We start from the raw sequence: 17037 nt of genomic DNA on the forward strand, positions 1-17037 counted from the left end.
CTTCTTTGAACGAGACCTCAAGTTTGTAGCGTTTTTTCTTATCTCATTTTCATCCTCTTCACTTGAGTGGTTCAGTTCAGCCTCTTCATCAGGTGTATACTCGTCAGAATCTTTTGTCACCTTCTTCCTTTTTTTCGTTTGTTTCGATCCCTTCATCGACTGCTTCAGTTCATAAGCCATGGATGTAACCCCTAAATCCTTCATCCTGATTCTATTTTGTCCTATAGTTTTTTGTCTAATTTTCTCATAGTCTGCCATCTAAATCTTTCTTCCTACAAATAACACACAAGGCAGTCAGTTTAGAAGTTTGTACAATAATGTCTACAGCAGATATCTGTTCGCAGATTCGAGAAAAAAATTCTGAGCATGTGTTTTATACTTAAATTGCTAAGCAAGAATTTATATAAACTGTCTAGTGTCCACTAATGTTAATAAGCATTACCTTGGTCTCTAAAATAATTTCCATTCTCTCACCAGAAATGGTGAGGAGATTTGCTAAGTTAAAAGAATATAAGGAGGGAAACATTGAAGCAGAAAATGTAGCTTTTGATGGATACATGCAGAATATCAGTTGCATCAGGTTTATTAAAATGTAAGGGACTATAGAATTCAATTCTCATGCTTATAATCAATTCACATATTTAAATTTAGCTTTGATTATCAGTTATGAAATTTAGCTTTGAATGTCAGTTCTGAAATTTAGAACTGAATTCAGTTTTGAATTTCAGTTCCGAATTCTGTTCTGGATTTCAATTCTGAATTCAGCTCTGGATTTCAATTTTGAATTCAGCAAGAGAAGACAAAACCAGCCACTAGATCAGTTTGGGGACTTGTGTATATAAATGAAAATATAGGTTGAGGTTGGGGACACTGGAAATCAAACACAATACTCATTCGAGGGTCCTTTAGAAGTTGGTGATCTCTGTACTTGATAAAAAACAAAAAAAAAATTAAAACACTTCGTTTATAGGCTAATAAGGATACTATTACAAAATATGCACTAATACTAACAGTTTGTAGTAGAGTATGCATATCACCTAAGCACCTAAGCATAGAATAAGCACAGGATAAAGCACCTAATTGCATAAAATCATGTTATTTGTCAGAGAGAGCAATGCAATGCAAATTTCAGTAACATAATAGTATGATCACCTTATACTCAACTCTGATCAGCTAATAGTCTGAGGTAGATATTAATCTTGCTAATACTCAGACTGCTAATAGTGCAAAGATAAAAGTTCAATAGTAGAAACAACCTCAGTGAAGCCGACACAACTCACCTGCTGCCCGAGCACCAAGATAGCACACAGCTCAAAACTGCCAAATGTAAACACTGTCACTATAATATCGAACCTCAAATTAATTTAACAATTAAAATAAAGGTTAAAGTAAATTCTAAAGCACAACACCAAATTTAACCACTAACTTACAAATTTCATAAGAAAACAAGTTCAAACAGAAAAATAGCACACTTCAATAATAGTTTGTCAAATCCAAATAATAAGTTCAAACGAAGGTTAATTATCCAAAAAAATCACAATCTAAACATGTCACTTTGATGGTTCCATCCAATCCCAATCTGTGTCATCTATATCAGAACATTCTTCGTGATTTTGATCTATCATTTCACGGTCAACAGGCACCTCAACTCTATCATAAGCAGCTTCTCTGCACCAACTTTGGTGTTCATCATGGTCTGTAGCCAGAATTACATCCTTTGCGGGCTCACGAACTTCATTCATATATGTGTGTTCAGATTGCCCCTCGGCATAAAAAAAGTCTCTTGGCAAATTTCTGTGCACATAATGCCAATCTACTTCAAGGCCATCTTGAGTATAAAACACTTGATGCACTTGTGATGCCAAGACAAAAGGATCATCTTTAGAACATAATTTCTTAAAGTTAACGCGAGTGAGTCCATAATCATCTACTTCCACATGGAACCAATCACACTCAAACAACATAACACTAAACGCACTCCAATAATCGACCTCAATAATCGATTTTATAGCCCCATAATATGTGACGTTACCAAGAACAAGATTGTGATCCTTGCTACTTGCGAAGCTTGGAGTCAAAGCAGTTAAAGAGACTCCGCTATTTTGAGTTTTACACCTTTCATCATGATCTCTATTGTAGAACTTATATCCATTACAAAAATATCCAGTGTACCTCCTTGCAATAGTAGAAGGACCTTTTGATAGCCACTTAATATGATCTGGGACATTATCCACCACAACCTTTTCTCTAAACCAAACCATGAATTCATTGCTATGCTCTTGCGCCTCTTTCCACCTTCTTTTTCGTTTGTCTCTAGACTTCTTCTTCACAAACTCTTCATGTTCCCTTCACAGTATTAACCATATAATTTAAGTAAGGTAATAAAATAAAATATAAATTTAAACACAATGGATAAGATATTAAAAAATCACTCACTTGATGTAATTCTCAACTTGGTCATCTTGACAATTAAACAACACATAACGATGTGCTAGAGCCATTGTGTCTGAATCAAGAGTGTATGCCTTCCCTTTCTTCTTCCTCCCAAGAGGATAACCTGCCTTAGGGAATAAAGGTGATTCTTCATCAATTTCATCAGTTTTCTCTTGACTTTTGTTAAACCACTTAGATCGCTTCTTTACACTAGCATTCAAATACCTAGAGCAAAATATCAAGCACTCTTCAGCTAAATAACCTTCTGCTATAGAAGCCTCAGGGCGACATCGGTTTTTAACATATGATTTTAACTTTCCGAGGTACCTTTCTATAGGGTACATCCACAAATCACACACCGGTCCACCACGCTTGATTTCATCAACCAAATGAATCAGTAAGTGGATCATTATGTCAAAAAAAGAAGGTGGAAATATTCTTTCTAGTTCACAAAGAGTCTCAACAATTCCTGCTTGAAGGCGATCCAAATCTTTTGGATTGATGACTCTCTTGCATATTTCCCTAAAAAAGCCACTCAATCTCATAAGAGGTAAAGCAACATGCTTTGGTAAAGTTTTCCTAATAGCTGACGGGAGCAAGTGTTGCATTATTATATGAGCATCATGACTCTTGTACCCTGATATTTTCCCCTCCTTGACTTGTACACACCTTGCAATATTTGATGCACAACCTTGGGGCAGCTTTGCCTTTTTCAAAACACTACAAAATATGCTTTTCTCTTCCTTCGTCATTGAGAATGATGCTTTGGGCAACAAAACATATCGCTCGTCATCTGCATCCATGGGATGTAGTTCTCCCCTTATACCCATTTCTTGCAGATCTAATCAAGCCTTATGATGATCTTTTGACTTTCCAGGTATGTCTAACAAAGTTGCGAGCACATTATCACAAACGTTTTTTTCAATGTGCATGACATCTAAATGATGACGACAACCACAATCTTTCCAATAAGTCAAAATGTGGAAGATAGAGGACTTTCTCCAAGGACAATCTACATATTTCTTCTTTGGTTGTAGCTTTCCAAACTTGTTTTCCCAGTTTTCCAACAAGCTTGAAATTTGATCCCCTGTTCAAGGATATGGAGCTGTCCTCTCTTCCTTTTCCCCATTAAAAGACACCATATCATGCCGCCAAGGATGATTTTCATCTAACCAACGACGATGAGCCCAATAACAGGATTTGTTACTATTACTCAAGTGATGATGATCAGTCTCGTAGTGACAATAAGGGCATGCAAACTTCCCTTTGGTGCTCCAACCCGATAACATAGCATAACCTGGAAAGTCGCTGGTCGTTGATTGTAAAGCTGCATGCATCTTAAATGTTTGACGCTTCTCCGCATCATAGGTGTCCAACCCATATTCCCACAAATCTTTGAGTTCTTGAACCAATGGTTGAAGATAGACATCAATGTCATTTCCAGGAGAGGTGGGCCCGGGAATAAGGAGAGATAGCATTAAGAATTCTGGCTTCATACATAACCATGGTGGTAAGTTATAATTAATTAGAACAACAGGCCATGTACTATGTTGTGTGCTCATAGTTCGAAATGGATTGAATCCGTCACTTGCGAGGCCCAAACGAACATTACGTGTCTCATTAGCAAAATATGGGTACTTTTGATCAAACTCTTTCCATGCCTCACCATCAGCAGGATGCCTCAATAACTCATCTTTCTTTCTTTCTTCATCGTGCCACCTCATTAGCTCTGCTGTTTCTGAACACATGTACAACCTTTGAAGCCTTGGTTTAAGAGGGAAATGCCAAAGAACTTTTTCAGGGACCTGATGCACTTTCTTAGATGGCTTATTGTTAATATCTTCTTGGGATTTAGTCTGTGTTTCTTTCCACCTTGGAGCATGACAAACATAGCAAGACGTGGCAGCTTCATGCTCCTTCCAATATAGCATACAATCATTACGACATGCATCAATCTTGTCATAATGAAGACCTAGATCTTTTATCAATTTCTTTGCCTCATTAAAAGAGTTAGGCAAATTGGATGCATCTGGTAACACTTCTCAAAAAAGCTCTAAAAACTCTGAAATTGCTATATTAGTTAGTCCATGAGTACACTTCAAAAGGTAAAAACGAATAAGAAATGATAGCTTTGAAATTTTTTGCACCCAGGATATAACTCTTGTTTTCCATCTTCAACTAACTTATAAAACTTCTTAGCCTCATCATTGGGCTCATCTCCAACACCTTCATACCTTTCTGCCATATCTCTATGAATATCATATATCAGACGTTCAATATCGTCATGCATGTCTTCAACATCCCTCTTAGTATTTGATGTTGATGACTTGCCCTTTTCATAGCAATGCCATCCTTTAGTATCAGGCTCGATCCCGTTTGCAATCAAATGATTGAACACTGTCTCCCTACGATGCCAAAAGCGGTGATAACACGCCTTACACGGGCAAGTTATTTGATCTCCAATTGCTTGTGTAGAGAACGCTTTATCTAAATAATCCTCTACACCTTTCTCATATTCATGACTAGATTGTAAGAAGTTGGTCCAACTACTCATTTCATCTCCTTTATGAAAAGTTAAACATACACGAATTGAGAGATTGAAAACAATCACATATAATTTTAACATGTCTAAAAGGATGATAATATTCATAGAGACATACTCCCATAAAGTAAGACATGTAGAAATAGTATTATTCCAATAGAATTATGTTATACACTACTAAATAGATTCTACTCTAGGGACTTTGGAAGAAGCAAAAATAAGTTTCTCACTCATTATCACATTACCACATACTATGATGTGTACACTTTTAGGATGAAAAATAACATAAACAGGTTCAGAAGTACTGCACAATACCTATATGGTGGTGGCAATAATATTTAACACGTGGCTTTGCACAATTATACTCAAGTAACAAGTTATGCACGAATGGTAAAAGTTTATGTGCTATGCAATTAATTTTGTAAGTCATGTCACACCCGAACCAATTGTGCAATTTTTATTTTATTTTAGGACAATAATTGTGATAGTAATCATACTATAACTATAAAGTATCACCGTTTCTTATTACTCCATATTTGCAACAAAGGAGTAAGGAGGTGTATTTTATTTCGGATTTTACGGACTTTGCAATAATATAGTATTTAAAATTGTGGATTTTACTATAATGTCAGGGCTTTAGCAATTGTCTAGTACTTTGTGAGTGATATTTACATGACTTTGGGAAAATTCATTTTTTTTACTCGTACTAATTTATTGTTCCACAGCTTAAGAAAGAGGTCTATTTTTCCACATCAAGGTCATCCAACACAATAATTTGAGTTTCCACTAAGATAAGAACATTTTATTGATGTATCTTTAAAGGTGTAAATAACAAATGCAATGAAGCTTCTGGGATACTGTTGAGTTTATTCTAAAAGTTGGGTTCCTTGAATCTTCTGTAATTTACTATCTGTAATATGTAATTAACTTAATATCCGACTCTGCAGACAGAAGCAGGGCATAAATGATGATTAGTGAATGTAAACCAATATATGACAGTCTAAGACCTGCTCAATGGGCTGCGTTCTGTGATGAGGCGCGTTAGATATTTAACGGGTGATATGAGATTGTAGACTTTCAAGAACACAGCAGTACAGAATGTATATGCAACAGGTTATGCAGAGAGCAGTATAGCCAATGCCAACATTTCTTAATTATCAAGGCCTATGGGATCTGCTTCATCATTATACAGCTACCTATTACTGGTAAGTTTTTTTTTTACTGAAGTTATTATGCCTTATGTCTGATATTTAATTTGTTCTCAGAATGTTGCTCATAATTAGTCTCTTATGAGCCTCTACAAAGATCAATCCTCCATTATGAGCCACACACATGGACCTACATGATCTTTGCTCTCCATTACCTCAAACTCCATTACCAACAACAACAAACAACTGCTTTCACTTCTTCTATATAAATAATTCTACTACTAATCATGGTTTATATCATTATATGGAATTAATTGGAAATTTAATCCACTAACTATGCTACCCAACATAGGCAATTACCATCAAGATGGATTGTTACATCAGCAATGAAAAAAAAAAAAGAAAAGAAGCACAAATTCACTCGAATTATGCAAACAAGCTTTAGAAGTAGCAACTAGAATGCCCTCTACGACATGCATGAACTCCAAAAAAAAAAAAAAAAAAAAAAACCAATAGCACAAAATTAAAATTCAGAATCACAAATAAAACTCGAAATACCCAAATCAAAAAATTCAATTAAAAAATAGAACCACATCAAACACAAAGGCAATAACCATTCACAATTCAATCGAAAAACAAAAGTTTTAATTCAGATCATACATTCTTGAAAATTAAAGGTTAATAACCAAAAAATTAGAAAACCATCCATCACAAATCATAAAGTACCTGAAATTAGAAGCACGAATACAATGAAACCAATATCACGATGAAATTGCCCAAGATGACTTGATTTCGAATTCCGCGAGACGAATGATTTTTTTTATAGAAACTTCAATTCAGACGAAATTGCGCGAGAAGACTAATCTTATGATGAAACAGTGGAGATGACTGATTTCTGCTTAACCTAAACGATTATCTATTTTCTGGCGGTTTTGGCCAAAAAAAATTTCTTTTCTTCTTGTTTATTTTATTAATCTGGCGGTTTTGGCCAAAATTTTTTTTTAACTTTGGCGGCTAATTGGCTATTTTAATTAATTGATATAAATTTGGGGATTAACACATGTATTTTTTTCTAATTTCAATGTTTTATGTATTTTGTTTTTCCAAAAAATAGGTAACATCTATATTTGTGTTACCATCAAATGCTACCTATTTTAAAAGTGATACTTTGAAATGATACTTATGCTACATTTAAATAAAGTGTTACCAAAATGTTACTTATAAATCTAATATTTTGCATTTTAAGAAGTGTTACTAATCATGTGTTACATAAACTCAATTATGCACTAGTGTTTGTACATATATTGCACATGTATCCTAATATGTGGTTTGAATTTATTGGATCATATTAATTTGTGTAAATCAAATTTGTAGATCAAAATCACATGTTGTTTCCATGGTCATAGATGGGGTTTGCAGGATGTGCCCTTGCACAGGACCATGAAAAAAAAAACCCCAAATACTTGTAATGAACTTCACTAGTAGAAAAAGGCTCATTTGCGTCGCTCATTTATAGTGTATTTGCGTCGCTTCTATGAGCGACGCAACTGCTCGCGACGCAAATGACTTTTAAATCATTTGCGTCGCTCCTAGGCGCGACGCAAATAAGAGTTATTTGCGTCACTCCTATATAAACAAGTGACGCAAATAGCTGTTGTGAGGAACTTCTATTTTTTAATTTGCGTCACTTGTTTATATAGGAGTGACGCAAATGGCTTACTAGACAATAATTGAAATTAAAATGCAATATTAATTAATTCAAATATAAATTTCGGCAGAGTTTCCTTTGAATTTTGGCCTACCCATAAAATTGGGAATGACGGCGACATATTATAAACCTGTCCAATAAGTTTACAACTCAATATCATTGACATTATGGTCATCATCCAACACAATCACCAATACCAACCAAAATTGTTGGTAAACTAAATACATTCATGTCAAGCCCAACAAATAAAACAAGAGTCTAACAAGTAAATGGAGTTTGATCTAAAGTTCAACATAACATTGCCCAAATATCTCGAACCTCGTTTATCTCCTCCTCTGTATATGGTGTAGATCTTGGAAAATCCTATTAGCAAAACATAAATAGAAGAGCAAAGGTGTAACTCAAGTGTAGGTACTTCAAATTGTGTTTATCAAGTAAAAATGAAATATTTGACAACTTATACCGTAATAAAATACTCATTGATATGATGATTTTAAAGTATTTCGAACAGATAAAAGATTCAAATTACACTATGCGAGAACAAGAAATAATTCAGGTGACAAGCAATTGCAAAACTTAAATAGTACTTTCTCTATTTTTATTTCATTTTCTTTGGGTTAGGAGTTATCTCTTTCTTTCTCTTTGGGCTTTTAAACATCTTAAATTGTACTTTCTCTATTTTTATTTCTTTCTTAAAATTTAAATTGCTTGGCACAATTCATATTGAAGAATGATTTAAATTTTATTGTTAATTATAATGTTATTTCCTCCTTTTCAAAGAATTTTTACTGTTGTGATGGTGATTATTAAAATACAAAGAACTTAAGAAACCAACGTACAAGTGATTGAAATACCCAGCAGCCCACAGCCCACTTAATTAATCCCAAAAGTCAGAACATACATTAAAATGCAACAATCAAAAAGAAATTCACTAGTTCTTAGCTAAATTATCCTCCTGCCAACAACATATATATTAGCTATTTTTTACCATTGCATTTTATCAAAAATGTAGTAGTGCATCAAATAAGCATATTGAACTCAATTTAGCAATACTAGTGGCCGAAGCTTTTATACCTGCATTCATCATAGAGAACACTGTAGCTATAATGACTCTCATTCATGAGGTCTCCAAGCTTCTTAAGCATATCATCCTCCCTGTAAAGACAAGTTATTTAATTATAAGAATCCAATATTTATTTATACATAAAACAACAGGAGAAAGAGGATCCTACTGCCCAGCAAACAGCTAAATTCAACTCACCTCAAATCCGAGGATACAATCAAGATTCATGAATGGAAACATAGTTGCAACTTGCAAGGGCCTAAATACAATTAACAATCATAGACAGTCAATTAAGTACTGCAAATATGCTGCATCTTTACTATCATTCATTCATACCTAATGCAACTTATAGTGTTGGGCCACCTTCAAAACTTATACTATCATACTGCAGATATGTTGCATCTTTAAAATCATACATTCATACCTGATGCAGCACAATATGAGCACTCTATTGAAATATGCCATCGTATAACACGACAACTTTGCCCCTAAATAAAATTTTCTCTACACCCAAGTGACCCAACACATTCTAATTAATGGTATTATGGCATAATCCATTGCCCGGCTCCTAAAATAACAAGTCACTAAACCTTGGGTCATGCACTATAATGCAAATATTATTGCAATTTCAATCAATTATATCATAATTAGAAATCCAATAAAATTCACAATCATTATACAACCACAAAAAATAAGTTAAAACTACAGAGAATGGTTAGAGTATATACCGCCTCAATTGTTAAACCTACAGACAATGTGGTATGTGTACTACCGCCTCAATTGTTTGTCCACAATCACAAACTCGTGGAACTTGAGGAATTCACTTCCACATAGTTGAGAGTTCAGACATAAATTTACATATATTAATTAAACCAACAAAAGCCAAACAAGCTAAAAATTATTTTCTAATGAACTAACACCATTTTTGTAATTAAACTAAGTACTTGTTCAAGTTAAATGCTGAAGTTTATCTACCATGAAAATATTTAACATAACAACAAGAACCAATCTTACTTGAGTGAAATCGACTTCACAAATTAGCTGCTACAATGGGTCGACTTCACAGATTTTTTCCTCTAATTAGGTCGAAATTTCTAGGGTTTATGGGGGTAAAATATAACACGTTTTTAGGGGGTTTTGCTTGAATTTTCTGGGGTATTTAGCACTGATTTTGAGCTCGAATTGGGGCATTTTATTGCTCAAATATGTTTGATTAATATGGTGTTTTTAGGGTTCGAAGCTGCTTGGGGTTGAGGTTCGAATTTCTGCTCGAATAATTGGGGTGTTTTTGGCTCCAAAATGTTTAATTTTTCTAGGGTTTTTAGGGTACGAATTTGCTGGGGTTAAGGTACGAATTTCTGCTCAAATTGGGCGGTTTTTGGCCAAAAAATGTTTGATTTTTCTGGGTTTTTAGGGTTCGAATTTGTTGAGGTTTTAGGTTCGAATTTCTGCTCTAATTGGGGGGTTTTTGGCTCGAAATGTTCGATTTTTCTGGGGTTTTCAGGGTTCGAAATTGCTGGGGGTTTAGGTTGGAATTTCTGCTTGACTTGGGGGGTTTTTGGCTGGAAAATTTTTTATTATACACCAAACTTCAGCTCGAATTAGGGGTTTTTTGCTCGATTTTTATGGGGGTTTTAGTGTTCGATTTTGCTGGGGGTTTTGGTTTGATTTTGAGCTCGAAAATGAGAGATTTTTGGCTTGGATCTTTCTATTTTTCTGGGTTTTGGTTTGAAAGAATTCTGTTGTTGAAGGCACAACAAATGGGTTAGCAAGAGTATTTTTTTTTGTGGGTATATTGAATTTGGAGGCAGCAGCAAATGGCGAGATGGGTGGAAAAATTAGAATTTATTACTAACCTAGACTTATTTGCGTCGCTCATTAATTAAACGAGTGACGCAAATAACTTAAATGTAATGAGGTGAATTAACTATTTGCGTCCCTCATTAATCAAAGAAGTGACGCAAATAACTCTCAAACTCATATGCGTCACTTGTCCCTAAAGGAGTGACACAAATAGGACTATTATTTGTGTCGTTCTAATAAATAAACGCGACGCAAATAACATAAAGCTGAAGCATATCAGGCTTTTGTGTCGCTTCATAGCTAATGTGCGACGCAAATAACTTATAATGAAGCTAGAATATATCATTTGCTTCGCTTGTTTCTACGAGTGACGCAAAAGAGGCGACGCAAATGAAACATTTTCTACTAGTGCTTGTTATTTTGTGAAAATTTGGTGATATAACCACCTAATCAGTTCTTTTTGGTTATTTTCACACTTAGTACTTTCTCTCTATCCTTTTAATATATATGCTATTCATTCAACTTCGTTTCACACGCTCGCTTGATTTGTCCCAGATTCATCTTTACCTCTTTAGTTCCCTAATTTTCCTTGTTTTTTCCTAAATTTAACACTAGATTTTTATTCTTCACCAAATTTTTATCAATCAATCCAATTAAAATCCTCTCTTTTCCATGAAACTTCAAAATTACGTATGGAAATTCAAATTGTTTTCCTCATATTTAGTTCAATGTATCTTAGCAACGGAATTATAATTCAAATTTTAATATCTGAAGAAAATTTTGTAGTAATGGTTTAATCTTTCCCCCATATATATATAATCCAAAATTTTGATATTTTGTATCAAAAAATTACTAAACTACATACTATGAATTCCGAGCAAATTTCAACAATACTGCTCTTATAGTTTGTTTTTGTTTTTTGTTTTTTGTATTTTTTCCTCGAGAAAGAATACTGCTCTTATAGTTGATTTCATCTCTAGTGCAAAATTTGTTTATTTTTTACGATTTGCAATGACACAATTCCGACACATCTAACTATCTAACATTTTACTAATTTTTTTTTCTACTTTTTAAGGTTCGTTGAATTATGAAAGGATTAATGATAATTATGTAACAATTTTTTTTAATTCTCCTTTTTTTGACCAAATTTTATTAACTTTTATCAAAATTTCAATGATACAGTACTAACGCATCTAATAATTATTTTTTTTATTAGGCTAAACAATTTATCTATAATAATTAAATAATAGAATTTTTTAACTCAAATATTCAATTTTAGCCTAAAAAAGTTTATGCTACTACAAGTTTTAAAATATACAAGGGCCCCAGCAAATTATATTTCATAACAGGGCCCCCAAAATCTCCAAGACAACCCTGTTATTTCCTTATAGTAGTGATTAATTATTTAATTATCATATATAAATTGTATGGTGAGGATGAGCACCACAGCTAGGCCGCGGCAGAGATTGCCAACAACAGAGAAATGTTCGTTGGGCATCTAGTGCGCCATGGTGCAACAGCTAGCGAGACGACCAACCCTTCCGATCTGCCGATGGGTTTCAATGAGGCGCTGCTCCATCTCATACTCCAAGTGATGTTGAGGTGTTCGGCCAAGGAGAAAATGTTCATGTTATAGGAAAACGTCAAAAGTTTCCCTGTATCAAAAATCATGATTTTGTGACACATGCCATTTCTCATTAAAGTCCATCTACGCCACAAAGTTCATCTGCTTTGTCTTCCTTTGGTACTTTTTACCCTTTATCATGAAATCTTGTTTCAACACTGTGCATGTTATCATCTTTAAAGACAAAATTCATTAGAAAAACATTGTATACTTGCTTAGCTTCCTGACCTGAGCAATATTCATTGTTTCATGCATCGCATAATATGCTGAGTTACATTTATATATCAGTGATTTTTAATTGTACAAAGCATATCGTGCTTAGCTCCTTGACTTAAGCAACGTTCATTATGCAATAATCACTTCGTCTATATACGTGCTTAGCTTCTAGACCTAAGTGACGTTCAAGATCGTTTCTTACACCATATATGATGCTTAGCTCCATAACCTAAGTTCATTCATCTATCGTGTCACATGATGTAATTGTCCTTAGCCTCTTGGCTAAAGAGCATGCATCATGCATAAACTGTTTTCAAGACAAGCAATTCAATTCATACGATTCATTTCGTCTTGCTTAAGGAGGAAGTTCAAAACTTCTTCCCCTATTTCATTATTTTCTTTTGGGAAAGTTCAAAACTTCTTCCCCTATTTCATTATCATCCGGTGGATTCCTTTAAGCATAGGAAGCTACCAAACTCATTTGTCACCGATACACTACTGTCAGATATGCATTCTATCCCTTTACTGTTTTATCTGTGGAACTAACATTTTCTGCAGGTGTCGGCGTATATAGAGTGATTTAGGATCGCAGAACGTCTTAAATCATTCTCCGTCCCTATCGACTACTTTGACTATCGTTTTTGAAACAGACGTTTCTACAAACTCAGTCAAAGTGGGGGCTTCGGTAGACACCTAAAAATGTCTCCCCAAAACCAAACCCGATGATGAACAACCTTTCACCGCCATTATTGGTCGGGTTGAGTATGTAATCTTTAGAGTGCTTAAATCCATGTTCTTTCCCAATACATTTCATAAACCATCCTAGTTCCTAGCCCATTTTTCCCAAACCATAACATGTTTTCCTCATTTCGTGTCCACTAAAATCATTCATTTCGTGTCCTTTTTATAAAAACGTTTAGACCAGTTTATTTTGGTCCATAATCTATGTCCAATGATTAAATATTTGGATAGGGATTTAAAAGAACTTTCCAACGGTATATTATAAGCCTAAATCCGAGTTATAACAAATAAGTTATGGCCAAAATACTAAACTGAGTCTAAATCGAACCTAAGCCCACCTTACCTACGACCCAATGATCATGTGGAGGGTCCAAAGGATTTAATCCCACTTCTAATCCAATTAGGATTAATTGGAAGCTTCTATAAGCTTCTAAAAGATCTTAATTATCCTTTTTGAAAAGATAAGATTAAAGCATTTGAAGTTGAATAAAACTCCTCTAGTAGTTCGATTCGAATTGAAAGACGTTCATAGATTGTCAGATATGATTTTCGTGCTTCACAGTTTTTATCTAATTTTTATATGGTTGGATAGATCTTGAAATTATCTTTCCAATGATATATTATAATATTAATTCCGAGCTATAACGAAAAAGATATGAGCAAAATACGAAACACTATTCAAAACTGACACCGTCTCACTATTTCGGCCATATCTTTTTTTCTAAAACATATTTTAATCTGATTCTAATTGGGTTAGAAATTAGACTTCAATATCTTTCCAATGATATCTTATTCATCTTATTCCAATATCGAGATATAAAGATATGATAAAAACAAAAACCGCAAAAACTGATGTCTATCGCAAGAGTTTTATCCGATTCGAATTCTTATCTTTTCTTGATTCGGCCCCCTCTTTTTTCCCTATAAATAGAGTTCATATCTCCCCTTTTTCAATCATCAACAATCTTGATCACCAAATCATTCTCTCTTCCTCTCTCCCTACACCAAAAATATTCTTCTCCCTCTCTCATACTCTACACCTTAAACCTATATTCATTCATAAACACTATTCTTCCTTTAAGTACTCCAAGGAGTCCATACAATACCCGAAGTTCTATACTTAAAACAAGGCGTGAAAGGTATAACTAACTGAGGGTTTGGACCAAATCAACTCTACCTTTTATTTAATTTAATTTTGATTTGATTTATTTTTATTGAAGTTACTAACAATTTATTCATGATGTAGAAATTTTAAAGAACGCGCGGAGTGTGAGTAATTAATTTAATTACTTACATTATTTTATATTGCTTATATCATGATTATTATTATTATTTGATTTGACTAACACTATTATTGTTAAATTGCTTTCAATATTAATGTTTGTTCTATTATTTATTTATGATCACCATATTGCATATTTAAAGGGAATAAGTATTTGAAAATCATGCTTAATAAGATGATTTGGACAACCGGTTTAGGTTCTTTTTTAATTTTGTTGTTTAATTAAGTGATCACTAATATTTTAGAATTATATGTTGCATTAATATTCAACTAATTTAGCATCATAATAGTTTGGAGCAAATTGAATATTTTGTTTGCATGCCTTTGAGATCACAGGAATACTTTTCATTATAAGAATCGAGTAGAGGCCAATACAGGCGAATGTGAATCCATGACTCACTTCGTACCATCATCCCTGATCCTCCTTTCATGGTTCCGAATGGAGTTAGTAATCTCATGGATTGTGAATGGGGTGTAACCTTCACGGGTCAATCGGTGTTGCCTTCGTTGTCCCTTAATCGTGGTTGCCTTAAATGATCCGTGAACGGTTTACAAGTTCTTTAAAAACTTGTTGGCGGCTCCCTACTTTCCTTGTCCCTAATCGTTGTCCCTTATCGTAATGTCAATTCCCACTTACTATGAGTGCCAAACATATTCACAACATGCTTTAATGTAGGCGCACTTCAAATGACGCCTACAGTAACACTTATAGCAAAATAATTTATATATGTAAGCAGTTATTAGTAAAAATTTCGGCAGAGTCTCCTTTGTAAATTGAAGAATCCCCTCCTATAGGGTATGGCTTCAAAATAAACCTGTCTCAATTCACATTGTGCCATACCACATTAATCATATGATTAATGCTGGCAAATCATTCTCATCCTCCAACTCAATCACACAAACAAATAAACAATATCTCCAAACATTAACTACCACTTTTTTTTTTTTTTTTTTTTTTTTTTTTTTTTTTTTTTTTTTGTAATCTTAGCAAAATATAGAAGTATACTCATACCATGACTTTTTGAGACTTGTCACCCATCAATTCAACTTCATCATTGCCCACAAAAACAGAATGAGTGCTCTCATAAACTTCAACAGCAGCTGGTAAAATTCCATCCTTTTTCTTTGCCTTGTATTAGAAGAAGTTGTTAGCACAAAAAAAAAATACAACAAAAAAAAGGAAACATAGACTACAGAGCAATTGTAATAAAGACTAGTTATTGTCATCTCTTAGTGGCTAAAAATTTTCTACTTGCTTCAATCTTTACTAATTACATTTTTGAGTTTCAACATGTTTCTATACAGGTCTACTCTTTTAAATAAAAATCATGAGAAATATATATATTTCTATAACTATTATACTACGTACTTACACCTCATTTTTTGTTGATCTCTCTCTCTCACTCTAAAAAAAAAAAAAACATGGGCACGCTAAAATCACTTGATATGATAAATTATTATCTGAGAAACACATATTTAAACTGATGCCCTGTCTGTTTTGCTGATGATATAATTTGACTATGTGAAGCACTACAATCAAAGGTGGACATTTCATTTTCAATCTCACACTCAAATCTATGGTGTAGGACCATTAATTATGAGTAAATTCAAGTCAGATTCACATACAATTACATAGAAAACTAAAGCAAAGGACCATGAACACAAATTACAAATTGTATGATTTATAGCCTTGCATACAAAGATTGTCAGCATGACTTATCACTTATCAGTCACACACGACAGATTTAGCAATGAAATACCCACCGTAATTCGCAGATCAATTACAAAATTTTATCCAACAAATTCATATTTACAAAAGAATTAGCAGCAGGGCCAATATTCAGATTGTTAAGGGTTTGGTTATTGTTGACAAAAATCAAAATATATTCCCAAATTCCCAAATAAAATTGGGAAAATTGCAGAAAAACAATTTCTATTTCACTTTATTTTATTCCTAATTTATTTATTTTGTTATTTATTTGATTTTATTTACTTGTATAGTTTTATTTAATTTTTATTAGTTTAGTGTTATTTCTCTTTTTCTATTTCACTTTATTTTATTCCTAATTTATTTATTTCATTTTTATTTGTCTTGATTTCTCCTCGGTTTTGTGTTTAGGGTCCCGGGGTTTCATGTCAAGTGAGTTCGGAGATCGGGGACGAGTGAAAGTGTGTGCAATTCTTTACTTTGATGGCTGCTGCCCACCTCTTATCCATCACCCCACCTTCTTAACCTCCACTACACCAATTCCCCTGCTCCCTCTCGCACACAACAGCCCACCAAAACCTTGCTGCAACTATCAACCACATCAGCCCACCAAAACCAATCAACATCCCTTGCTCCCTCTCCTTCACTCACGCATCAAGCCATCAACCACCACGCATTCCAGCCTTACCACCAACAACACCACACACACTAGCACCAACCATCGCCAAAACCGCCAGCATCTCCTAAAACTAATTAGCCACGCACTTCT

General features: G+C 34.0%; 1 protein-coding gene across 1 annotated transcript; it reads right to left on the minus strand.

Moving 5' to 3' along the window:
* Positions 1 to 3524: 3524 nt before the first annotated feature.
* Positions 3525 to 9359, minus strand: LOC145610792 (uncharacterized). The gene is made up of 4 exons (XM_081666085.1): positions 9319 to 9359; positions 8906 to 8986; positions 4579 to 4979; positions 3525 to 4462 (listed from the first exon to the last, which is right to left on the minus strand). The coding sequence occupies exons 1-4, from the start codon at positions 9357 to 9359 to the stop codon at positions 3525 to 3527; spliced, it is 1461 nt and encodes a 486-aa protein (XP_081522211.1).
* Between the last annotated feature and the right edge of the window lie 7678 nt (positions 9360 to 17037).

This window comes from Chenopodium album, chromosome 24 (genome assembly GCF_948465745.1).
Source record: "Chenopodium album chromosome 24, dcCheAlbu1.1, whole genome shotgun sequence".
NCBI lineage: Eukaryota > Viridiplantae > Streptophyta > Magnoliopsida > Caryophyllales > Amaranthaceae > Chenopodium > Chenopodium album.